Genomic DNA, 26,215 nt, shown 5'->3' on the forward strand with positions numbered 1-26,215 from the left:
CATACTTTCCCCCACGGAGAAGGGCACGGTAATGAATAAACCTGTGATTCTTGAGGTTAAACAATAATTTCAAGAATAATCTGCCATATCATCATAGGATCTCACTCTGTTTGCAAGGTTTCATTTGATGAGATTTTGGTGTTTTGAGGGGAACATAAACATTCACGCCTCCTCACCCTCAGCACAGGTGACACTTAGGACCAGATCACTCTTTCTGTCAGGGACTGTGATGTCCTGTGTCCCTTGTCTCTACCCACTAGTACCCTCTGCTCAGCTGCAACAACCAAAAATGTCTCCAACTGTCACCAAATGTCCCCTGGAGGGCAGGATCACCTCTGGTTGAGAACCATGGAGTTTTAAGTGCAGGGAACTATGTCCTCTCTTGGGTTAGAACATGATGGAGGATGATATGAAAAAAAGAGAGTGTACATATATATATATGACTGTGTCACTTTGTTGTACAGCAGAAATTGACAGAGCATTGTACATCAACTATACTTTAACAACAAATAATTTTTTTAAAGAGGCTGAATTAGCCCTTGCTAATTTGGGGGTTAAGTTCAAGTCGTTTGGGTACTTGAACTTCTTCAGGAAGTAACCCTTTTAAAACATCCTCACTTTACACACTCCCCCCACTTGTTTATTTGGGAATGGCAGTCACTGCTGGGCTGAGGGCCACTGTGGAGGGGCCAACATTTAGCCAGCTGACTCCTGGTGAGTTTAGTGCTGGGTTTTGTGGGTGTCATTGGCTAGTGTTCTCAGTAAGTTGGGAATCATCTGGGAACATGAAATTCAGTACAAGGGCTCAGACCAAAGTGGGGTCTGTCCTTTCTCTGCAGAGTCAAATTCCCAGATAACCTGCGAGTCACTCCATCATGAATTTTTTTTTCTTTTTTTCTTTTTTGGGCTGCACCTTTGGCATATGGAAGTTCCCAGGCTAGGAGTCAAATTGGAGCTGCAGTTGCCGTCTAGGCCACAGCCACAGCAATGCCAGATTGGAGCCACACCAGCGTTCTAATCCACTGAGCAAGGCCAGGGATCGCACCTGGGTCCTCATGGATACTAGTCTTCTTAACCCACTGAGCCACAACAGGAACTCCATTATGAATTATTTTGGTCTTTTTAGGGCCACACCTTCAGCATATGGAAGTTCCCAGGCTAGGGGTCAAATCGGAGCTACAGCCTCTGGCCTACACCACAGCCACAGCAACACGGGATCTGAGCCACGTCTGCAGCCTGTACCACAGCTCATGGCAACACCAGATCCCTGACCCACTGAGCGAGGCCAGGGATCAAATCTGGATCCTCATGGATACTAGTCAGATTCACTTCCACTGCGCCATGATGGGAACTCCTCCATCATGAATTTTTTTGACAGGAGCCAACTGACCTCTGTGAATGTGTGCCAGCGACAGGCAGGTGACATGGTGAAGACATGAGTTCCAGGCACTGAAAAAGTCCTCCTTCTTGGTCATCACCTGTCAGATTGAAAGAAGAAACATAACCACTGATGATATACTGAGAGAATCAAATTTCTCAGCAAGGCAAATGACGGATAACACACATTTTCAGCACTATCATTAAGCAGGGCTATGTTACATGCAAGGCCTATTGCAGGCTGACCTCTGTCACCACCCCCCCCCAAAGCTATTAGTTAGATGAAGAAAAGCCATAAACATGCACTAAGTCCAGTTTATGTGTTTCCATTTACTCCTCACACCTATCAAACGTGGCCACCACCAGCTCCCAGTTCTTGAGAGGTAACAGACAGCGAGACAATTTGAATAAGAGGGTGTGCACAGAGAAAGTGAGACTGTTTTAATTGGACCACTCACTGCCTGGAGAATTCTAAATACCAGAATTAACCACATACATCTAATCTGCAACAAAACCAACCCGTCTTCCCTAACTCCTTCCCTCCCCCCATTATGGTCAGATGTTGCCACACATTTTCAAATTCCTTCTTTTTTTTAATTTTCTTTTTTTTTTTTTTTTTAATTTTTTGCTTTTTAGGGCTGCACCTGTAGCATATGGAGGTTCCCAGGCCAGGGGCTTCATCGGAGCTGCAGCTGCCAGCCTAGCCACAGCCACAGTAATGATGGATCCAAGCCTGACTGCAATCTACACCACAGCTCATGGCAATGCTGGATCCTTAATCCACTGAGTGAGGCCAGGGATTGAACCTGAGTCCTCGTGGATGCTAGTTGGAGTCGTTTCCGCTGAGCCATGACAGGAACTCCTTCTTTTCTTTTCTTCTCTTCTCTTTTCTTTTCTCTTCTTTCTTTCTGTTTTTGTTACAATTAACTTAAAAGTTGAAATTCCCTGATAGCCTAGTGGTTAAAGGATCCTGTGTTGTCACTGCTGTGGCTCAGGTCACTGCTCTGGAACGGGTTAGATCCCTCTTGGAACTTCTGCATGCCAAGGTCACAACCAAAAACAAAAACAAAAACAAATTTTTGTTGTTGTTAAAAGCTTTTGCTTGAAATTCATTTCCTCACAGTTCTGAAGGCTGGAAGTCCAATATCAGAGTTCGGTTCTGGTAAGACTTGCTGGCTTATAGACGGCTGCCTTCTTTCTGTGTTTTCACATGGCAGAGACAGAGGGATCTCCATCTTTCTCTTCTTATAAGGCAACAAATCCCATCATTAGGTTCCCACCCTCATGATCTAATCTAACCCAAATGACCTCTCAGAAGCCCCAGCTTCAAATAGCATCACCTTGGGAATGAGGGCTTCCACACAGGAATTTAGGGGAGGAGGGGTATACAGACATTCAATCTGTAACAACATTCCTTTTGCTTTTCCTTATAGAAGTGTATACATTGATTCTTAGGTGAATCTTGTAATAGAAAGACCATGGACTTTGAGGCCTGAGAGATAAAAACTGAAACCACTCAGTTCCTGGCATGGCTCAGTGGTTAACGAACCTGACTAGTAACCATGAGGTTGTGAGTTTGATCCCTGGCCTCATTCAGTGGGTTAAGGATCCGGCATTGCTGTGAGCTGTGGTGTGGGTTGCAGACACGGCTCAGATCCCACATTGCTGTGGCTGTGGTGTAGGCCAGCAGCTATAGCTCTGATTTGACCCCTAGCCTGGGAGCCTCCATATGCTGTGGGTGTGGCCCTAAAAAAAAAAAAAAAAAGACAAAAAGAAAAAAAAAGTTAAAAAAACTGAAACTACTTTTGTAGACAAATATTTCACTTCTGAACATTTAAATTTTTTTTCTAAATTTAGACAAGTTGAAAAGCATTATATTAGTTTCAGGGGTACAATACAATGATTCCACATTTGTATATATTGTGAAATGATCAACAGGATAAGTCTAGTTAACATCCATCACCATATTTAGTTACCAAATGTTTTTTTCTTGTGATGAAAGCACATGGGCACTATAGTTAATAATATATCTGCATTGGATATTTGAAAGTTGCTAAGAGAGGGAATTCCCTTCATGACGCAGCAGAAACGATCAGACTAGTATCCATGAGGATGCGGGTTCAATCCCTGGCCTTGCTCAGTGGGTCAGGGATTCAGTGTTGCCATGAGCCATAGAGTAGGTCACAGACGGGGCTGGGATCCTGCCATTGCTGTGGCTGTGGCATAGGCTGGCAGCTGTAGCTCCAATTCGATCCCTAGTCTGGAGACTTCCATATGCTATGAGTGCAGCCCGGTAAAGCAAAAAAAAAAAAAAAAAAAAAAGGAAAGAAAGAAAATTGCTAAGAGAGTTACAAGTTCTCATCAAATTGTTTCCTGAAGGCCTGTTACATCTCTAGAATTGGCATGATAGTGGCCATGCTTGATGTGTGTGAGGAATTAACATGAGGGTGGAAACTGGACTCCCAGGACATTTATGTCATTTAATTCATCTAACAAACAGCTTTTCTCAGCTCTACTCCGTGTACAATGGTCTTTCAATCACTCTAGTGAAAGAAGGGTTTTGCTTTATTTTACTTTGCAATCAGAGGGAAGTGAAGAAAACACATGGAAAAGAGAAAGATGCCACAACATAAGGCTGCCAGTTACAGTCCCTTCCCTGGAGCTGAGGGCAGATTCTTTTTTTTTTTTTTTTTTTTTTTTTTTGTCTCTTTGCCTTTTCTAGGGCCACTCCCGTGGCATACGGAGGTTCCCAGGCTAGGGGTCTAATTGGAGCTGTAGCCACCAGTCTATGCCAGAGCCACAGCAATGCAGGATCCGAGCCATGTATGCAACCTTTACCACAGCTCACAACAACGCCGGGTCCTTAACCCACTGAGCAAGGCCAGGGATTGAACCCGAAACCTCATGGTTCCTAGTTGGATTCGTTAACCACTGCGCCACCACGGGAACTCCTGAGGGCAGATTCTTATCTGACCAGAGATGAGTGTGAAATTTGGCGCTTCTGGCTTGTCTTTGTTTCTTCTGGCCTTTCTTTGTTTTGAAAACCTAACGGCTTGATATTCAAACTCTAAGCAATTCTCTTTGCTCCGAGAAATAAGCCTCAAGAAGGAAGACTCAGTGGATCTACCTCCTCATTTGTTTTCAACTCACAGCCTGCGCCCTCTGGTTGGCAGGTGACCTGCCTCCCACAGCTACATGGTTCCTGGGGAGCCTGGAGGACCCCTTTGTAAAATCCTTCTTGTGGGAGTTCCTGTCACGGCTCAGTGGTTAATGAACCCGACTAGTATCCATGAGGACACAGGTTTGATCCCTGGCCCTACTCAGTGGGTTAAGGATCCTGCATTGCTGTGGCTGTGATGTAGGTCGGCAGCTGAAGCTCCAAATTGACCCCTAGCCTTGGAACTTCCATATGCTGCAAGTGCAGCCCTAAAAAGGAAAAGAAGAAAAAAAAAAAAAAAAAAAACCCTTTTATAATGGAGTGCTTTGTGTTCCAGTGGAAAAGCTGGCACTGCAGAAAGCCTCTCCCTATGTATAATTCAGCCTGATTCCCTGGGGCGGTGGGCACAGTTGTGAGGACCAAGTCACATGCATCCTGAGGTCCCCACCTAACTGGGGCGTCTCGTGATGGTGGAGGGGATGGTAGCTGTCTTGCTCCCGGCACCGGTGTCACAATTACAACTGAAAAGGTACATGGAGGTAGGCAGTTCCCACGGAACAGCCCACAGAGCATCTTTGGCAGGGGAGACAAGAGGTGACCAAACACACCCATGGTCCCCAAATGCTCCCATCACACTGCAGAGGAAAACACCAGAAAATCCATGCATGCCAGAGCCTGGGGGACAGGCTCTCCTAAACATGCATCGCCTGTCCCCACCACTGCATGGCAAGGAGAGAGAACGGGTAAAATGTGACAGGGATGTGTCCACATAGAATTGCACACAGTTTTAGATTTCTTTAAAACTCGGCAAGGAGAGAGAACGGGTAAAATGTGACAGGGATGTGTCCACATAGAATTGCACACAGTTTTAGATTTCTTTAAAACTCGATGTCTAAAGCAAGTTTTTGCTGATCTGATCCAGAGAAAACCAGGGATAGAAAACTGGCCAGACAACATGGAACCCCGCTTGAGGAAGGACATCAGATGGGGCAAGTTTGCAGAGGGCCCTTTGTAAAACTGGCTCTGGCTGAACCCCTCCAACATGGTGAGGCAAACATAAAAAGGAAGTTCAAGTTAAGGGGAAAGGCCCCTTGAAGGCCCACCAGTCAGCTCCTGAGTGCCCTTCCTTAAATGTCAACATCACTGTGCTGCAGCAAGCCCGACTCAGGAAGGCTTGGTACACTCTCACCCTGGCTGCCAAGTGCCCCTGGCTCCCAGCCTCCCAGATAGAAAGGCTGGCATGACTCACCCCTACTAAGGGCTGCATCGTGGTCCACATGTCTAGGCAGGGTGGCCTTTGAGCGGTGTGTGTGGGGCACACTCCATCCTACAAACAAGTGGTCAAAACGAGAAGACCAGGAGAGCAAACTCTGGTTCAGGCTCCAATTAGAGATTCAGTGTTAAGTGCAGAGTTTCACTACCCGAAATTGCAACCCTGCTGATAATTGCCTCTGCAATGCATAGGATTTTAAAATGCCTTTGTTGTACAAAGAACACTCTAAAACAACAGAAATCAGATATCTAGCCTTCCAACACTACAGCATCTTAAGTTGGGGTTTCAGGAGAGAAGATTTTTGAAATGATATGGTTGTTCTTCACTTCAAGCAGTATACCTGCTACTGAAAACTTGCATGTAAATTAGCCCTATGCAAGCCAAATCCTTCTTAAAATGCACCAGATGACTGACACCGTTTTAAGCCCTTTACCTGCATTTGCTCATTTAGTCTTCAGAAGTCCTGGAGGTAGGTATTATTGATAGCTTTTATAATCTTCATTTTGCAGGTGAAAACCGTGACACAGAAAGGTTGAGGAACTTGCTGAGGTTGCAGAGCTGGGTTCAAACTGGGTACCCAGGTTTCTGAGCCCATGTTCCTAACCCCAGGGTACATTGCCTCCCAATGGACTGATGGGGAGTTCATTTCCAGGCAACACCTGTCCCTCCCAAATACAGTTTGTAAAGGTGTGTTGTCACACCTGGTCATGTTTAATGTGAACCACACCCCACACTTAAAGCTTCTAAGAGAAATAAATGCTCATTTCCTAATAAGTCATCATGCAGCTAAGACAGAGCTGAACTCAACAAGAAACCCTGCTACCTCACCTTTGGTAGATACCCAGATTCATTCTCCTGTTTCTTTTCTAGAGAAACTCCAAATAACTTTGAGCAGCAATACAGCCTGTTAAAAACACCTATCTCCCTACAGAGGAGCTACCAAAAAACCTCAGCTAACATCAAATTTAATAGTAAAAGAACGAGCGCTTCCCCCTAAGGTAAAGAAGAGGACAAGGGTGTCTATTATCTCTATTTCTATTCAGCAGTGCACTGCAGTTCCAATAAGGCAAGAAAAAAGAAATTAAAGGCCTAGAGTTTGGAAATTAATAAGTAAGACTGTCTTCATCCCAAAAGATATGATTTTCTATGTGGAAAATCTTAAGGAATATATAATAAAACTATTAGAACTAATAAGTTAATTAAGCAAAGTCACAAGATACCTGACTTTGATTTATGAAAGTCAATGGTATTTTTGTATCTTAGTAATGAACAATTGGAACTTGAGATTAAAATGCCACTGCATTTTAAAACTATGAAATACTTATGGATACATTTTACAAAATATGTGCAATATCTGTACATGAAAACTAAAACAAAATTGCAGTACGAAACTTTAAAGGAGCACCTAAATAAAAGAGAAACTCTATCTTGCTCAGATGTCATTTCTCACATTGATCTACAGATTCAACACAATGGCAATCAAAATCCAGCAGATTTTTTGGCAGAAATTTGATAAGCTGATTGTGAAACATATGAAAATATAGAGGACCTATAATAGTTAAAACAATTTTGAGAAAAAAAATCATGCTGGAAGATTCACAGTAATTGATTTCAAGACTTCCTATAAAGTGACAGTAAACATAGCAGGATGGTGTTGGATAAAGATAAAATGTAGACTAATGGAAAAAAGTAGAGAATCCAGAAAAAGAGCTACACGTGCACATCAACTGATTTTCAGCAAAGACACCAAGGCAACTGAGTGGGGAAAAAAAGAGTCTTCTCAACACATGGTGCTAGAACCACATGCAAAAACAAACAAATCAATCTCAACGCTTCATGCCATCTACAAAAGTCAACACAAAGTGGGTCATAAACCCTTAAATGTAAGAGTTAAATAGACAAAATGTCTAGAAGAAACTGTGGGAAAGAATCTTAGTAATATTGGGTTAGGCAAAGATTTTGTGATACAAGACACGAAAAGTTGAATTTTATCAAAATTAAAATTCTGCTTTTTTTTTTTTTTTTTGTCTTTCTGGGCCACATCTGCAGCATATGGAAGTTCCCAGGCTAGGGGTAAAATCGGAGCTGTGGCCACCGCCTACAGCCACAGAAACGCCAGAGCTGAGGCTCGTCTACAAACTACATCACAGCTCATGGCGACGCCGGATCCTTAACCCACTGAGCGAGGCCAGGGATCGAACCTGATAGTCAGATTTGTTTCTGCTGAGCCAGGAAGGGAACTGCTAAAAGTCTGCTCTACAAAGACACTGTTAAGAAAATGAAAAGGCAGATAATGGATTAAGAAAAAATATTTGGGAATCATATATATATATATATATAATAAAGAACTTCTGTACAGGATTTGTAAAGACATCTTACAATTTCATAGTAAGAACACAAAGTCTAGTTAAACAAACAGGCAAAAAAATTTGAACAGACACGTCACCAAAGAAGACAAACGAATGGCAAATAAACACATGAAAAAGGTCTGAGAAATGCAAATCAAGACCACAGTGAAATACCACCACACACCCACTAGAATGGATAAAATGAGTAAGACAGGCGATACTAAATGTTGAGGATGCAAGGCACCTAAAAGTCAGTGCTGTTGGGACTGCAAATGGTACAGCCACTTTGGAAGACAGTTCAGTGGTTTCTAAATATATGCTTACTATACAACGTAGCTATTCCACTCCTAGATATTTACAAAAAAGTAAATAAAAACATATGTCCATGCAAAGACTTGCATGAAAATGTTCAGAGAAGCTTTGTTCGTACCAGCAAAACTGGACTCATTCCACATATCCATCCACAGATCAATGGATAAACAAATTGTTGTGTATATGTACCAAGATACAGTACTTCATAATCAAAAGGAACACACATGGAATGACTCGGATTAATTTCAAAAGCATTTTGTTAAGTGACAGGAGCTAGATATAAAGCCAGAATGCCTTCTGCCCCAGAGCCAGCCTTGCAGGGCACAAGGGTATGCTGGGAGGCCCCCGATGCTGGCCCCTTCATACTGTCACACCAGCTATCACGCTGTTTCTCTGGGAATCCTGGCCTGGCACCCCAGCTGCTCATCTCTCCAGAAAAGGCTTCACCCACCTCCTAGGCCCTGCAGCACTTCCACCTGCCGCATTTTGAGGGAAGGGGAGATTCTGCAATGGAGCCTGGCACAGAGCTGGGGCCCCAGCAGCAGTCTCAAGGTGGGGCAGGGTGGTAGAACAAAGGGCTCTGGGTCCAAACTCTGACCCAGTTCCTGAGGCCAGCATGAACCCTACAACTCGCCCCTCCCTTGGGGCCCCAGAGCTAGGACAAAACCCCTCTCTGGTGCATTTCGAGAACGCTCACTTCCTGTAGTCAGGAAGCTGGAACAGTAGACACAAGGGTGTCCTCCCGTGTTCTTTCTCCCATATTTCTTTTGTGTGTATGTCACAGGATGTTGGATTAGATTTATCTATCTGGCTCTCCTGGAATTGTAGCTCAAGTTCAAAACAGTGTAAAGGTGTAAAGAATCCCATACTCCCAGCTCAGGAAGCCACCAGTGAGCAGCCAGCTGATGGACCCAGCCGCCCTGCTTTCTGGGAGGGAAGGCATTCTGGCTTTATGGAGAGTCCAGGGCAAGTCTAATAACTGTCCCTAGATCTGAAACAGATGTATCTGTTCTTCCTGGGAAACTGCCCCTGGTGCTCCTCTTCCCCAGCTGACAACAAAGCTTGCTCAGTACAGCGGTGTGAGCGCAGACCTGGCCCCACCCGGCCTGTGCTGTTCACACAGCGGCTGCCCCTACCCTCAGCCTGGACCATGGCAGCGGAGAGAGCATCCCCTCAGACAGGGCTGGGAGCAGGTTTCCCAACTACAGGGCTGGGTTCAAAGACATGAACACGCATGCGCAACACATCCTGGCGCCAGCAGGCTCCCTTCCACCCTGAACCATCCAATCTCAGAATACATGCCCTCCCCTGCTTGCTGATGTACTAGTGCCATTCTCTCCACCAACCTCCGCCTCCCACACCTACTGCCTCCTCCCGGTTTCAAGAAGCCTCCCAACAGCTCCCCCTCCCTCGAGTGATCAGGATGCCCGGCCCTGGCCTCCCACCAAGCGGGCATAGGGCACATCCACGCATCCGCGCCGGGCCACGCAGCTCCAACTGGGGCAGGACAGCAACTCACCTAGCACCCACCACAGCGGTCAGGGCCAAGGAGCACAAGAAGGATCCCCTCTCACAGACGGGTTATGGGAGCAAAGGTGGATTCGAGGGGGTGGGGTGGAATAAAACTAGATTCAGAGGGCACAGAAACAGCAAGAGGGAATTCTGCGGAGAGGCGTATGTGCCCTAAAGTGTGTGGGGTCCTGGTCAGCGTTCTCACACCGGCAGGGGCTGTGACAGCATCTGCGGGTTTGTGGGGATCTGCCACGGACTCTGGTGCCTCCTCTCTCTTCTCCCCTGTATCGTCCCAGCGCTGCTCTGGGCCTGGCAGTATGAACAGACCCCAAAGACAGAGCTCTTTCCCAGCCAAGACCAGACTGTTTTTGTCACGCACAATACAGTTCCAGGATGGGGAAGGGCAGAGGGACACACATTTGATTGGACTTGTTTCTGAATCTTGTTGCCACTAAGGCCTGGACTGAAATTATCAGAACATGAAACCAATAGGGTCTTGGCAAAGGGCTCCTGTAATTGAATTCATTACTTCCCAACTTCTCCTTTTTCCTTTTCATGTCAAAGGAAAAGTCTGCTTCCTATTACTTAGCTTTGCGGGATAGAAAATGATTTCGCTGGATGACACACCGTCTTTGGTCATTTAGCCTACCTTTGTACGATCCTGATCATTTTCAACAGCAGATATGAAAATAAGCAAATGTTCTTCCTTTCTGAAGTGTCCTCATTTTAAAAGTTCCTTCTAAATGTTTCAGTTGATGGAGGAATGGAGGTGGGCTGGGGGGGGGGGCTGAAAATCAGGAGATCGTAAATAGATTTTACAGGCACCAAAGCAAGCCAGTGGAGTAAAGTCGACTAGAAAGATCTTGTTTCCATAACACGATCTTTGCATTTGGCTGAAGACGACGTTATGGAACCTGACTGCCCTTAGTGACTGCTTAAAGCTGACATAGGGCAGAATAATGTACATTTAATATGTGAATGAAGTTAGGTCTCGAGATCTTTGTTTCCTGAATCTCTGCAGCTGCTCAGCTGGTGTTTGGCCCACAAGACAGCTGGCAGAGGAAATCTTGGGGCTGTGAGAGAAAGACGAGGGGGTACAGCACGCAGAAGACTCAGCCCATGGGGTCTTGGAGTGAATCCAGGGAAAAGAGATTGCGATGGACAGCACGGAACCCACCGCAGTCTGGACTCCTTAGGGGTCTGTGATGACCAGGAGAGGTACTGTATCTTCCCCAGCAATAGGCAGGCCTGCGGGCATTCTTGACTCCACCTCCAGCTTTCTCCCCATTAAACTATCCCAAGTTTCACGGACCACACCTCAGGCTCACCCACAGTTCAGGCTGGATCCCAACTCTTCCAGGGGGTAATGGTTACCATGGTCTCTAAAGGGTCATCCTCTCAATGCTGACTCCAGAATGATTTCCTGACAGCAATGTGCTCAGGCCACGACCCCCATCACCTGCAGGAAAGGTGGAAGGTTCTCAGCCCCTAACTCAGGTTGCACAAGTCTCCCCAAAGTGAGGACCCAGTGCCACCGCCCTCTGACCAGCCTCTCCAGCCTTGGACCCAAAATGCTGATGGCTTGATGCTCAACCTGAACCCACCTGTCACTCGCTGCTCACGTCACATGCCTTGCCTCCAAGGTCGTGCCCCCCTCCCCCCGGACCTTGTGAAAGGGTGCATGTGCTCTGCCAGTCACCATGCAAGACTCAGATCAAGGATGAGCCTTCCAGGTGCCACTGATTTACAGAAAGGGGTGGCCCCCTTCTGCTCCTCTCGCTGTACATCCTTCCAACCCTTATTGCCACCCATCCCTTCTGCTGAGAGTCTCTGGAGGACATCACTGTGTCTTGCTCAGCCCCCGAGTCCAAATTCACACAGTGCCAGGTGTGCTATGTCACCGGGTGGCAGCATGTTTCAAACAAGTAAAATTCAGTCAAACTTCAGACATTCCCAGGCCCTCTTTCTTTTTTCAATGGTTTATTTAAATCTATATCTGAAGCTTCCACAAAACATTTTTATTTCACTGTCACTCATTCCTAAGCTTTTAGGAATTCTAAAACAGTACACAGCTCAGAATGTTGGGACCTTCTCTGCATGAGCCTCTGGGTGCTTGGCAGGGAGAAGGCTTTGAGACACTCATGAGTTAAGGGCTGAATTAACACTGGGGGTTAACCCAAAAAAAAAAAAAAAAAAACCAACAAAACAGCCTATTCAAAAAGTCTGAACTGCTTCAGGGAAGGAAGGGCAGCAGGTCACCAAGAGCCGCCACATGAAATTCTAGGTCAATAAGTGGTGATCTGCACCATCGCCAGGCTGCTAAGCTGATGAGGGGATGGGCTGGACTTAACACTGGCTGAGCGGAGAGGCCACCCTGGGTGCTGTTGAGCCCCTTATAGGGATGTATCTGACCCCTTCCTTTGCATCATGCTGTGTCCTAAGGTCATGCACCTGTGAGCTTGGTCCCATATGCCTCATCCTGATGGAGGCCCCTGCAGCCTGGAACCTCTGCTGTTTCCCTTTCCTGAGTCCTGCAAGCAGGGTGTTGATTGTATGGGCAAGTGCAGGGCCCTAGGCTGTCCCTCATCCCAGCAAGAACTTCACAAATGTCCTTCATCCCAGCTGGCCATCAGGGCCTGTCCACTGGCCTTGTGGAAGGGCACAATGAAACACAATAAAAGGCTCATTCCTGTTTACCCCAATTCTACAGTCTCCAGAAGCATCAAGCCCCAGATGTGTCTACCCTCTAACCACAGAGAACTTTAAGAAATTGTTGTTAAAGCCCACAGCTAACATCACATTCGACAGTGAAAGCTTGAAAGCTTTGCCTCTAAGATCAGTAACAAGATAAGGATGCCCACTCTCACCACTTTTAGTCAAAAGGGTGTTGGAAGTCCTTGCCAGGACGATTAAGCAAAAAAAAAAGAAACAAAATCATCCAAATTGGAAAAGAAGAAGTAAAACTGTTTCTACGTGCAGATGATATGATCTTATATATAAAATATCCTAGAGTCCACCAAAAAATTATAATAAGTGAATTCAGTCAAGTTTCAGGATTCAAGGTCAAAATATAGAAATCAGTTGTATTTTTATGTACTAACAATGCAATATCTGAAAAAAAATAAAAATAATCTCATTTACAATAGGATCAAAAAACAAAAATACTTAGGAATAAATTAACCAAGAAGGTGAGAGATCTATACACTGAAAACTATGTGACAATGATGAAAGAAACTGAAGAAGACAAAAATCAATTAGTAATATACTGGGTTCATGGGTCAGAACAATTAATGTTGAAATATCCATACTACCCAAAGCAGTCTATAAAATTAGGGTAAAATCTATCAAAATTCCAATGGTATTTTCCCCAGAAATAGAAAAACAATCCTCAGATTCACATGGAAACATGAAAGACCCAAAATAACCAAATAATCCTGAGGAAAAACAAAACTGGAGATATCATGCATCCAGATTTCAAACTATATTACAGAGCTATAGTAAGCAAAACAGTGTGATACTGGCTTTTTCTTTTTTTTTTTTTTTAAGTATGCACCAAGCAATGGTACAAAATTAGGAGCCCAGAAACAAACCTTGAATATACAATCAACTAATATTTGACAAGGGATCCAAAAATACACAATGGGGAAATGGTAGTCATTTCAATAAAACATTTATGAGAATGAAATTAGACCCCTATCTTATACCACTCACAAAATATAACTAGAAAAAGATTAAAAACTTAAATATTAAGACCAGAAATCATACAATTCCTAGAAGAAAAAACATCTTGGCAACACTTTTTTTTTTTTTTTGATTTGATACCAAAAGCACAACCAACAAAAGCAAAGATAAATAAGGGGGACTACATCGAACTGAAAAGCTTTTACACAGCAAAAGGAACAAATCAACAAAATGAAAAGGCAACCTGCAGAATGGATAAAAATACTTTCAAACCATCTATATGATAAGGGGTTAATATCCAAAATATATAAGGAACTCCTACAAGTCAACTGTAAAAAATCCCAAATAACCCAATTTTTTAAATAGGCAGATGATCCAAAGAGGCAATTTTTTTCAAAGAAGACATACAAATGGCCAAAAAGGTACTTGAAAACATTTTGAACATCACTAATTATCAGGGAAATGCAACACAAAACCTTAGTGAGATATCACCTCATATGTGTTAGAATGGCTATTATTTAAAAAAATAAGAGATAAAAAACATTGGTAAGGATGTTGAGATAAACACTTGGGCACTGTTGGTGAGAATGTAAATTGGTGCAGTCATCTCTATGAGAAATAGAATTGAGGTGTCCTAAAAAATGTAAATGTAACTACTGCATGATCCAGCAATCTTATTTCTGGGTATTTATTTGAAGGAAATGAAATCACTCTCTTAAATAGATATATGCACTCCTATGTTCACTGCAGTGTTATTTACACAAACCAAGATATAGAAGGCAATCTGAGTCTGTATATATACATACAGACACAATGAAATATTATTCAGCCAATAGGCCACGAGAAAAAAGGAAATCCTGCCATTTGCAACAACATAGATAGAACATGAGGATTTCCTGCTGTGTCACAGCATGATCAGTGGCATCTCTAATGTTCCAGGACACAGGTTCGATCCCTGGCCCAGCACAGTGGGTGACAGGACCCAAAAAAGAAAAACAAACAACAAAAATACATGGATAGACCCCGAGGGTATTATGATAAGTAAAATACGTCAGACATGGGGAAAAACAAATAACTAGATGATCTCATTTATATGTGGAATCTAAAAAAGCTGAAGTCACAGAAACAGAGTAGGATGGTGGCCATCAAGGGTTTGGGGCAAGAGAAATGGGGACATGTTGGCCAAAGCATGTAAACTTCCAGCTGTAAGAGGAACAAGTTCTGGAAAGCTAACGTACAGCATGGTGACTACAGCCAACAACATTATACTATATAGTTGTAAGTTGCTAGAAAGTAGATCCTAAATGTCTCACTCTCTATCAGGAGTGTAATAATTATGTGAGCTATGGAAGTGTTAGTTAACACTGTTCTGGTAATTAGCGCATAATATATAAGAATCATTGCATCATATACCTTAAAATTACACCATGTTAGGAAGTTCCCTTGTGGCTCAGCAGGTTAAGGATCTGGTGCTGCTGCAGCTGTGGCATGGGTTGCAGCTGCAGCACAGGTTCAAACGCTGGCAGGAGAACTTCCGCATGGCGTGGGCGTTGCCAAAAAATTAATTACACAGTGTTACATGTCGGTTTATATCCAATAAAGCATAAAAAAAAAAAAGGAAAGACCACCCCCCCAAAGAAATACAGTATTTGGTATTCAATATTCAGTTACTTACACCAAGTCAAACTCACCAGTGACTATGGTTCCACAAACTAGAAAAATGTCATTTCTAAGCTATACTATTCAACTATGAGCCCAGAGTTTGGCACAGGTCCTCACAGAATTCGCCTGTCTCTGAAATAATCTCTGTCTTGGCCCTGTGTGCTGTTTGGGTGACATGCCCAACTGTCAATGACTGGGTCTTCTTTTCCACCTTGATGGGGGCCTTGCTTCCTGTGGTCCAGGCTCTCGGATGTCAAGATCTCTAATATAAGGTTCATAACTTTGAGGATGCATCTGCCTGCCTTCAGGGCCAACCCTCAATAGCTCATCTCTTGCCAGACTCCTGTGACCCTGGCCACTGGCCCAGTCATCTGTCACCATGCTCTCTGCAGTCCATGCTGCTGGCTGGCTTGGGCACCCCAACTGTGTTCGGGTATGACACTGAGAAGTGTCTAGTGCAGAACTGACCCTTGGTGAATAATGTTACCATTAGTCATTTCTTCTTGCTCCCGATTAATGCAGCAGCTGAGGCCTCCAGCTGGAAACTTCTGTTTCCAATTTCATGTATGAAAAAGTGACACATGCCTGTAGTGCAAACAACCTAAATGCCGTGAGGCTCTTTAAGTTCTATCCTTAAATGTTTTCATGATTTAATTGAAGTATAAAAGGCATGTGGTGTGCAATTCTTAAGTTTACAGCTGGATGATCCTTTACACGTGTATGTACCCAGGGAACCATCCAGACCAAGATACCGTCTTGTACTCCCCCCGCCCAGGTCAGCACCATGCCCTCCCCTACTGACTCCCAGATCACCATCAACTAACTTCACCTCTTTTTCAATGAATGTCATAAAAGTGGATTCATACACTATTAATTTTTTTCCATCAGGCTTCTTTTGCTAAACATAATATCTATAAACTTCACTTGTGTGGCCGCGGGTCACAGTGGTTTATCCCTTTTTATTGCTGGGTGCAATTCTATTGTATGAAGATACTACCACTGGTTTCTCCAATCTCGTGGTAATGAACACTCAGGTCCTTTCCAGCTTTTGGCTGTTTTTGATGAAGCTCTATAAATATTCTCGTACAAGTCTCTTTGTGGAGCGGGTTTTCCTCTCTCTTCGGTAAATACCTAGGGAGGAAATGGGTGGTTGTAGGAGAGGCACATATTTTGCTTTATAAAGAACTGTCAAGCTGTTTGCCGGAGTGGTCACTGCTATTTTGTACCACCAGCAGCAATAGTGAAAGTTCTCCTTGTTCCATATGGTTGCTATGATTGAACAGCCAATCGTTTTAGTTTAACACACTTCAGTGGCTGTGCCGTGGTATTACATTGTGGTTTTAATTTCAATTTCCCTAATGACTAATAGTATTGAGCAAAGTTTCATGTGCTCATTACCATTCTTTTATCTTCTTTTGTGAAGTGTCTTTCAAGTCTCTTGCATAACTTTTCTTAGATTTAGTTCCCGAGTTAGAGGACTTCTTTATGTATTCTGGAGGAAGGTATTTTGTCAGTTACACTTGTTGCAAATAATTTCTCCAAGGTCATGGCCTATCTTTTTGCTTTCTTACTGATGTCTTTTGAAGAACAATTTTTTTTAACTTTGAAAAAATCCCAATCAGTCTATATTTAATTGAATGGTTAGTGCTTTTTATCTTTTTTTGAAAAGAAATCTTCTTTTACTCCAACTCTAAAGAGATAGTCTCCTATGTTTTCTACCAAAAGTTTTATAGTTTTCACTTTCACTTTAAGCCTATGATCAATCTCAAATTAATTTTTATGTATTATTATATAAGGAACAGGTCAAAGTACCTTTTTCCCATTCATATATTTAGTGGTTTGCCACACAATTTGTTGAAAAAAATCACCTTTCGCCATTACTTTTCTTTGTACCTTTGTAAAAAAAATCAAATGAACATATGTGTGTGGGTCAGTTTCTGGACTCTGCAGTGTTCCATTGATCTATCTGTTTATTTTTATGCTGATCCCATACTGTCTGGATTATTGGAAAACTAACACAAACTGTGAAATCAGGTAGTATGAGGCCTCCACGTTTCTTAAATTTTTTCATAGCTGTTTTGGCTATTTTAGGCTAATTGTATTTCCATCTGAATTGTCAAATCAGCTTCTGAGTTTCTACAAAAGTTCCTGCTGTGATTTTGATTGAGATGGTGTTGAATTTACAGACTAATTTAGAAGAATGAACATGATAGCAATATTGAATCTCTCCATGCACAGACAGGTATACTTAAAAAGCTGAGCAGGTAATTCACCTATTGCTACCACATAGGAAGCAGAATATGTAATTTGAATTCTGCCAAGTTAGAGGGGTATAGGAAGCTTTCCACCAGTAACTCCAGAAGGGCCATGCCTTACATATAAAGCTATATGTGCCAGGAAAAATGATTTGCTCAAGGACTAAGGTAAAATTCAAAGATACTAAAGGCAAAACCAGAAAGATTCTTCCTGACAAAGCAGAAAACCAAGTCTCTACAAATTCAAGTTCATCTGTTACTGATTTAACTGCATGCTGGAACAAAACTGAACACTCTTTAGAGGAAGACAGCAGGATTCAGAATGAGTAGTATTTACAGTGTCCAATATACAATAAAAGATTACAAGACATGTGAACAAGGAGGGGCATATAATCCATAGTCAAGAGAGAAATCAGTCAATAGAAAAAGTCCTAAAAAAAAAAAAAATAACTCAGATGCGGAAATTAGAAGACAAGAACTTTCAGCTCTCACACAAAAAGGAAATGACTGCACCACCCATGTATTTATCAGAAACATCACTTTCTTTCCTCTCCTTCTCTTCACTTCCCCTTCCTTCTTTACCTTCCATTCCCTACTCACAACAGCTTTCCCTAGGAAGAGAATTTAGATGCTCTCTTTGAGAAAAAGATGGAGAAAGAAGTAAGTGAAAAGAAAATACAACCTCTCATCTTTGCAAGATTTATTGTAACTGGAGTGAGAGGAAAACATCACAGAGCAGAGACATTGCCTATGACTGACCAGCCACAACAGAGAGCAAAGTGCCAAACTGAGCCTGAGCAGTGCTGAGCACAGGGGGTGGTGAGGTAGCCTCAGACTCTTCTGGCCTGTCTGCCCTGGGGTCTCTCCAGACCACATTGAGCCCTTCCTCAGCATCATGTACAGCTTTGAGTGGAGTGGAAAGTCGGTCACTCTTTCCTCTCTCTGGAGTTTCATGAGTTCAAGCCTTAGTCTCACAGAGAATTGGGAATATGTTCCCCATTAAAGGAATGTCAAGCCCTGGTGAGCAGAGGAGCCTGACTTTTGCACAAGTGGCACTGCACAGGCAGCGCCCATTGCTCTGAGGACACAAAGGCCCCTCTGTGAGGTTGCCCTGGTCTCCTGATCCCCTCCCTGGACCAATCAACCACAAGAGTTAGAAGATGCAAGATCAATGCAAACCATGAACTCAGGAAATTTGGTTTCTAATCCTGTTTCCTGTCTTTGATGATCTGTTGCTGGAACAAAGCTCTTGGCATTTCTGTACCATGAGATTTTTGAATACAACATCTGCTATTCAGGCTGCTGTCTTGGCTTTTAAAAATGTAACAAACACAACCCAGCTGCCTTTACTCTCTGTTCCCTGTCTCTACCCTGAAAATTTCAGAGATGTACAAACAAAGCAGACCAGATTTTCTCTCTGGATTCATTGACAATGGCATTTTCCAGCTCCTCTCTGCATCTACCACCTACCACTGGACCAATGCACTTGAAGACATGTGACTGATGAGACTCTGGCAGCATGACCTCCAGCACATGCCATGCCTGTGCCATCCAATGACCAACACGGCTCACAGTTTCCACAGACAAGAACTCAGGTAAGATTCCAAAGGCCACCAGGTGACCTGGGCAAAGAAACAGTCTAAACTAAATAGCTGGCATCATCTATTAGAAAGATCACCTTCAGACGGACTATGGCTCTGTTATACTTTGAAAATCTAAAGAGATTTAAAGTCTCTGTCTCTTGCTTCTCTCTCTCTCGCTCGCTCGCTCGCTCGCGCGCGCGCCACACACCACACACACACACACACACACAGCAGTCAGACTGCGCTGACCACAGCAATAAAATCTGAGGGTGACAATCACTTTTCCAAACAGAAAGCTCTAGAAAGTTACAACTCTGAAAACCTTACTTTCAGCCCCCACCAAGTCTTCTCCAACCAAATCTCAATTTCTCAGTAAGGAAAAACAACTTAGGGGAGTTGTTTCCAAGGTAGATGACTGTTCCTGGGATTCTGAGGATGATTCATGATATTCGGTTACAAACCACTTCTCTTTTCCTTTTGACTCGGTCTCACAGTGTGGAGGAGGGCAACATAAATCAGATTTTTAAAATCCCTCTTTCCCAGGTGATCCCTACACACTCTGAGGTAGGGGAACCACCAGCGTGGTAGAAGAATACCATAGGTGACGAGAGACAGACAGGAATCAACGCCTGGTTAACCAGGATGATTTTCATCCCATCTGCATTATCGCTCCCTTCTACCTGCCCAATTTTTGTCACGCACACTTGAAAATAAACAGGCGTCTGTTAAACATATGGACTACTCAGGGTATACATTTCCTCTGTACATTTCTCTCTATAAAATGACAGAGTCCTAAATAAAATATTCTCAAAATGACAAGACATTGTTTATTTTTCCCCACTCATGGGGAAATGCTCTAGGGACCTTGATGAACAATGTTTGCAACGCGATTTCAGAAAACTGGACAAGCGGGGCTTCCCAGAGAAGCTCTGGGGCCAAGCTCCCTCCATGGCTATCAGCACACAGAAGGACATTTCCTGGCCCCAATTTAAGTTCAATTCTGGCTACGCCAAAGAACGAAAGGCATTATCAGATGCTAGATCCTTCTTGAGGACCTAGGGGTCTCAACTCTAACTCTGACTGCGATCTCCTTTCCCAGGCTTGGGGCGGAATCAGAGTTGCAGCTGCCGGTCCACGCCACAGCCACTGCAACGCCGGATCCTTAACCCACTGAGTAAGGCCAGGGATCAAACCCACATCCTCATGGATGCTAGTCCGGTTCATTACTGCTGAGCCGTGATGGGAACTCCTGATTGTGAACCTTTAGCCCCTAGCACTCACTTCAGGGTAAGAGGCAGGTGGACGATCTAACATGCGTTGGCCAAGTGTCTCCAAAATAAAGTGTGCCTTTGAGGAAAATTAAAGAGCATTACTGAAAAGCAGAAGAAAAGTCTGAAGCCCTCTCATGCTTTTGCCTCTTTAAAAGACTCTGAACAAAACAGTTATTTTTACAAGATCCTGGCATCCTAGATGAAATCACCCACCTTTGGACATTGTCTAAAGACTATTGTTTAGACTCTTTTTGGGTTAGGTGTTCAAACTGCTGACCAGATAGTTTCACCAAATTAATGTAGGAAGACATAAGCCCACATACAGCTAGCTGAACAAAAAGCTGAACCAAAAATACAAACTAAAATGTAAAAGTCAGTATCTTTTTTCTAAGTTTGTAGTTTTTGTCCTAATTTAGTACTTACTTCATTTTGCCTTGGGCCATAACTAGTGGACTTATCCAAAGGCAGGAGTGTAGCTTAATAATCTTTGTGGTTTTCCACTGCTCAGCCCAGAAAACTGTATTGTTCAATGAATATTTAATTGAGTTGGCCATTAATATAGTTACACTGAAGGCAGTAACTCAGATGAATAACATGAGTGCAAAGTTTATTATTTATAAAAAATGCTTTGTAAAAAATATTCTATTTTACTTTATCATTGTAACAAATTTGTATTGTATGTATTCTTATTATCCCAAGTTTATGCATACAGAGTCAGTGGCTCAGAAGCGGTATGATGTAATTGTCTGATGCTAAAACTCTTGTATTTTTTTGCCACACTACATGCTTAATGTTTGTTTTCATGACCAGAAAACCCACTTGTATGTGTGTAAAGGTTTTCTTATCTCAAAATAAAAAAATAAACTGTTGTGAACTATTTGTTCTCTAGAAGAGAATAATCATAAGCAGAAAATAGTTCTGAATATTTTATAAGTACCAGAGGGCTTCTAATATCATAAGACATACTCCCAGATAAAAAGTGAGAAAGTTGTAGGAAAAAAGGGTTAGAAAACGAGTGTGGAGAACTGTGGACCTTAGGGAAGTACAATTTGGTTCAACATTTGCAGAGAACACTTTGGATGTAAAGTTGAAAAACTGCATTTTTAAGAATGTTCATTATAGCACTGTCTGTAATAACCAAAAAACTAGAAGCATCAGAGTATCAGGGGATCATGTTCTTGCTGACATAGAAAGAACGTCATTTATATTATTAGATGGAAATAGTGGTTTAAAAAGATTATAATCTCCTTTTGTAATTTTGTTTAAAAAAAAAGTGTGTACCAAGGCCAAAACTGTTGAACAGTTTTTGCCTTCTGATGCTATATTAGTTATATGTTGCTATGCAACAAATTATCTCCAAATTTATCATCTTAAAAAAAAAACTGTAATTATCTGACATAGTTTTGAGGGTTGAGGATCTGGGCCTATCTTGACTGGGGCTTCTGGCTAGGGCTCTGCCATGAAGTTTCAGTCAAATTGTTAAATGTTCCAGGCTTTGCCATCTCTGGAGATTGGAGTAGGGCTAGAGGAAACACATAAATTTGGAAGATGGCTCAGTTCTTTGCGATGTGGGCTGTTCATGACATGGCATCCCCCAGAATGAGGGATCCAAGAGAGAGAGGGTAGAATCCAAAGTGTTTTTCATAGTCAGTCTCAGAAGAGACAGATCATTTTGCTGTATTTCACTGGTTATACAGATGAACCCTAGTACAATGTTGGATGTATAAGGGTATGACTGCCTGGAGGCCAGAATCACTGGACTCTACCCCTCACAGCCGATCATTATCCCTTCCCAAGGCCCACGTGGCTTATTGTGGATTGAACTGAATTCCATATTGTAATGGAAAAGTTGTTTTCAAGGAATTACCAGATCAGAGCAGGTCATCAATCTATCAATCTAAATTCCAGGGGACCAGGGAAATGGGACTTGTACTAGATGAATTAGACTAGGGACTAAGGAGATGAATGGGGAGAGACTTGGGAAGAGACAGGGAGAGTCCCTGGAGAAATTTTCAAACCAAGGAACAAGCAACAGTGGGAACTCTGTAAACAGCCTGCCAGACTCAGAGGACGCACATCTGAAGGAACAGCACCAGAGGGTCTTTTAAGCCTCTAAGAACATGCTTTCTGATGTCTCTTCTTTGCTGTCTCTGAGTGCACAAACTTCTGGTCACTTATTTATCTCTCCTGTGTCATCTTCTTTTTTTTTTTGTCTTTTGTCTTTTTAGGGCCGCACCCACGGCATATGGAGGTTCCCAGGCTAGGGGTCTAATCAGAGCTGTAGCTGCCAGCCTACACCACAGCCACAGCAACGCTAGATCTGAGCTACATCTGCAACCTACACCACGGCTCTTGGCAACAGCAGATCCTTAACCCACTGATCAAGGCCAGGGATTGAACCTGCAACCTTATGGTTCCTAGTCAGATTCATTTCCACTGCACCACAACGGAAACTCCTCCTGTGTCTTAGGCAGTGACGTGCATAACAAGCATCCCCTGTCCAGTGCCCATGTTGACTTTTAACTTAATGAAACATACATTTTAACCTATGATTCTCTGATGATCAAAGTAAAACAAAACAATGTCTTTGCCTATCCTGAACTAAAGTAAGAAATTGAGCACGCTTTTATTTTACTTTAGCTTTTATCTTACAATAAAATATATTATTGACCTAATCTATTATAGAACAAATGACTCAAAGGTGTTTGGGTTTTGGGGTTTTTTTTTGGTAATTTAAGGTTTGGTTTTGTTTTGTTTTCCAAAATGATGTTTAGCTTCTGTATTTATTGTTGTAATTTTTTTAAGTTTTACTGAAGTATAGTTGATTTACAATGTTGTGATAATTTCTGCTGTGCAACAAAGTGATTCTGTTATACATGTACACACATCCATTCTTTTTCAGATTATCTTCCCATATAGATTATCACAGAATGTTGGATAGAGTTTTCTGTGCTATACAACAGCTCCCCGTTGGCCAGCCATTCCACATACCACAGTGTGCATATGCCAAACCCAAACTCCCAATGGAACTAATTTTTAAAAACACACAATTATTGACTAGCTGGATTCACAGGGACCACCAATTCTTTTATATCTCGACTTCCTTATTTTCAAGTTAGTTATTTTGATTCCTTTTAATGTCCTGTTGAATAGGTCTTTAAATAATTTTTAAGGGAGGCCATGGAAGTGAAATTGCTTCTGATTCTTAGATACCTGAAAATATCTTTCCACTGCCTGTACTCATGAATTAAATTTGGCTTGGAATGGTGTGCTGAGATCATGAAGTTCCCTCTTTAGAGGATCAGGTCTTACTCCATTTGGAGCTGGTGAATAAAGATTGAAGATAGCCTTTTTTTTTTTTAGCCATTTATTGATAAGCTAATATTTTCTATCTGGCTGCTTAAATGATACTCTCTTTACTCTCGATTTCCAAGTATTGCCAGGTATGAGTACTTTTTTCCACTAAAATCTTGATTTTGTTTTTATACTGAGGAAAATATTTTTCTTTTGTGTTGTGATTATTATTTCTGCTCCTTTTGTTCCAGCGTTTTCAAGACTATTTCTTACCCATAGGCTGGATTTACACTCTGTGTTTATCATCATCTCTTGCCATTTCATCTTTACTCTTTACTTCTGCAGACTTGGAAAACTCGTTCAGAGATTACATCCTACCCATTGATAACTCAGCCCAATGGTGTACCTTGGGCATCTTTGCCTCTGATGGCATCCTTCTCTGATTCTGGCTGGCTCCATGTTTGATAGGGGCAGGGAATGTAGGATGTCTTAAACCCACCTGGACATGTCGTTTGTGTCTGGCAGGGACTCACCTCAGACCTACGCCCAGAGGATAAACTGATTGCACAAACCTGGCCCAGCTTCAAGCAGGTACACATCAGCCTGGCTTTGCTCCAGCAGGTGGATCTGGACCACTTCTGCTCCCAGGGCTCTTCTGCCACAGAGAATTTCCTAAGAGAGTACCCTTTCCTGTGCCATTCCTCCTCCTCCCCCTCTGTGTCATACTGGGTGATGTGATCTTGGAGTCAGTATACAAAGAGATGAACTGAATCGGGAGCATTTCAGGAGGCCCAGTTCTGGCCCTCTTTCACTCTGGCAAAAGGTGAGATGAATAAAGCCTTCTCTTGGGGTCTTGTCTATTTCGAGTTGGGATTAGAAGGTGAAACAAATATTATTAGGATGAAAGTTTCTCCCAAACCAGCTCCAGGGGCACTGGACTTGGTGGAGAGTTCCTCTAATGTTCTATCAAGGCTGATATAAGGTTTTATGTTTTTCCAGAGCATCATGGGCATTTTAATAGGAAATAGAGTGCATTCCAAGGCTAATCCAATGGTTAATTTTTACATATGCCTGATACACATTTTCCCTCTTGAGAAAAATGTATTCGTTACACATGGAGACAGTGATGGTTCAACTCCAATAAAGGCTAAAAATTACCCCCACTCATCAACTCCCATGGCAGACAAATGATGCTTGGGGGTAAAATTCTAAAAGATGACGCACAAGCGTTAATCGTTGGCATCAGAGCCTCCAAAGCAAGCAAAGCTGTCATGCAAAATGCTGGTAGGAATTCTAGCCCCTTCCAGAAGCTTGTAATTACGCTGACTCATCCCCTATTACATTTAGCAGCTATGCAAGAGTATGCCAAAAGGAAAAATATAACACCACGTTTCTTTACCTTATAGTAAATTCTGGCCACCAAACCCCGCTGAAGAACCCGTTCACGAAAATTCACTGCTTTCAACAGAAAGGCGAGACTACCGACTGTATCCACGTTAAAGGCCAGGACACTGAAGGAAAAACACAGTGACCATCATTATTACTTTCTCCTCAGCAAAGGATGTCATTCTGAAAGACACAGACAGGGTTCAGTTTTTTTCAAAAAGAATTTCCTCCCAATAGATAAGCAGTGTGAGTACAATCATCCCCATGCATCTCTCACTTGCTGTATTTCGTGCCTCTTTTCAGTATTTTTCTGATGAAGACTTGGATCTAATTCTTCTATGTGGTCATCCTTATGATATAAAGATAATCTGGTTTACTGCTTTTTATGCTAGTTTTTCAAACTTTTAAAAATATTTATTTTTTTAAATTTTAAACTGAAGTATGGTCGATATGTAATATACACTACAGATATACAACGATTCACAATTTTAAAGGTTATGCTCCATTTATAGTTATTAGAAGATATTGGCTAGATTTCCCATGTTGTACAATACATCTGTAACTTATTTTATACCTAATAGTTTATACCACTTACTGTTGTATTGGAATAATGTTCAATATTTTACAGTTTTTTTTCCTTAACAATTATATAATTTTCATCAAGTAGACTTATGATAATTTACCCAATATTGTTGAACATTTGCTATAATAATGATTATAAGTGATATAAGTAAAAAGATATAGCTGTTGCAAAGTATTTGACAATGAATATTTCTCAAATGCATTATGTATTTATTGCTACTCATTGCTGGGAATTAGTCAGTAATCTCAAGAACTCTGTGATGCAGATACTATAGTTATCCAGTGTACAGTTGGAGAATCTGAGGCTCAGCAAGGTTCAGGAAGTTGCTCAAGGTCACAGGCAGAGCATGTTCAAGTTCAGTTTTCAGAAAGAGAGGAGACCCAAATGGCAGTGAGAGGGTTGTGGGCAAGCATGGGGTAGAGGGTGCCACAGAGATGGTAACTCTCCTCAGTGGGTAGCAATTTCCACCTTCCCCAACAGGCAAGTGAGGAAACTGAGGCACAGAAGACTTGAATAGGTGT

General features: G+C 42.4%; 1 protein-coding gene across 4 annotated transcripts in view; it reads right to left on the minus strand.

The window, feature by feature from the left end:
- The window catches only part of ACOXL (acyl-CoA oxidase like), a 360,188-nt gene that overhangs the window by 70,636 nt on the left and 263,337 nt on the right, over positions 1-26,215 (minus strand). For all 4 annotated transcript variants that reach the window (XM_021087042.1, XM_021087044.1, XM_021087045.1 and 1 more), the window contains 2 exons: positions 25,125-25,236; positions 1,391-1,478 (listed from right to left, as the gene is read on the minus strand). In XM_021087042.1, the coding sequence (XP_020942701.1) occupies positions 1,391-1,478; positions 25,125-25,236 (200 nt within the window). The remainder of the gene's footprint in view (positions 1-1,390; positions 1,479-25,124; positions 25,237-26,215) is intronic.

This window comes from Sus scrofa, chromosome 3 (genome assembly GCF_000003025.6).
Source record: "Sus scrofa isolate TJ Tabasco breed Duroc chromosome 3, Sscrofa11.1, whole genome shotgun sequence".
NCBI classification, from domain to species: Eukaryota; Metazoa; Chordata; class Mammalia; order Artiodactyla; family Suidae; genus Sus; species Sus scrofa.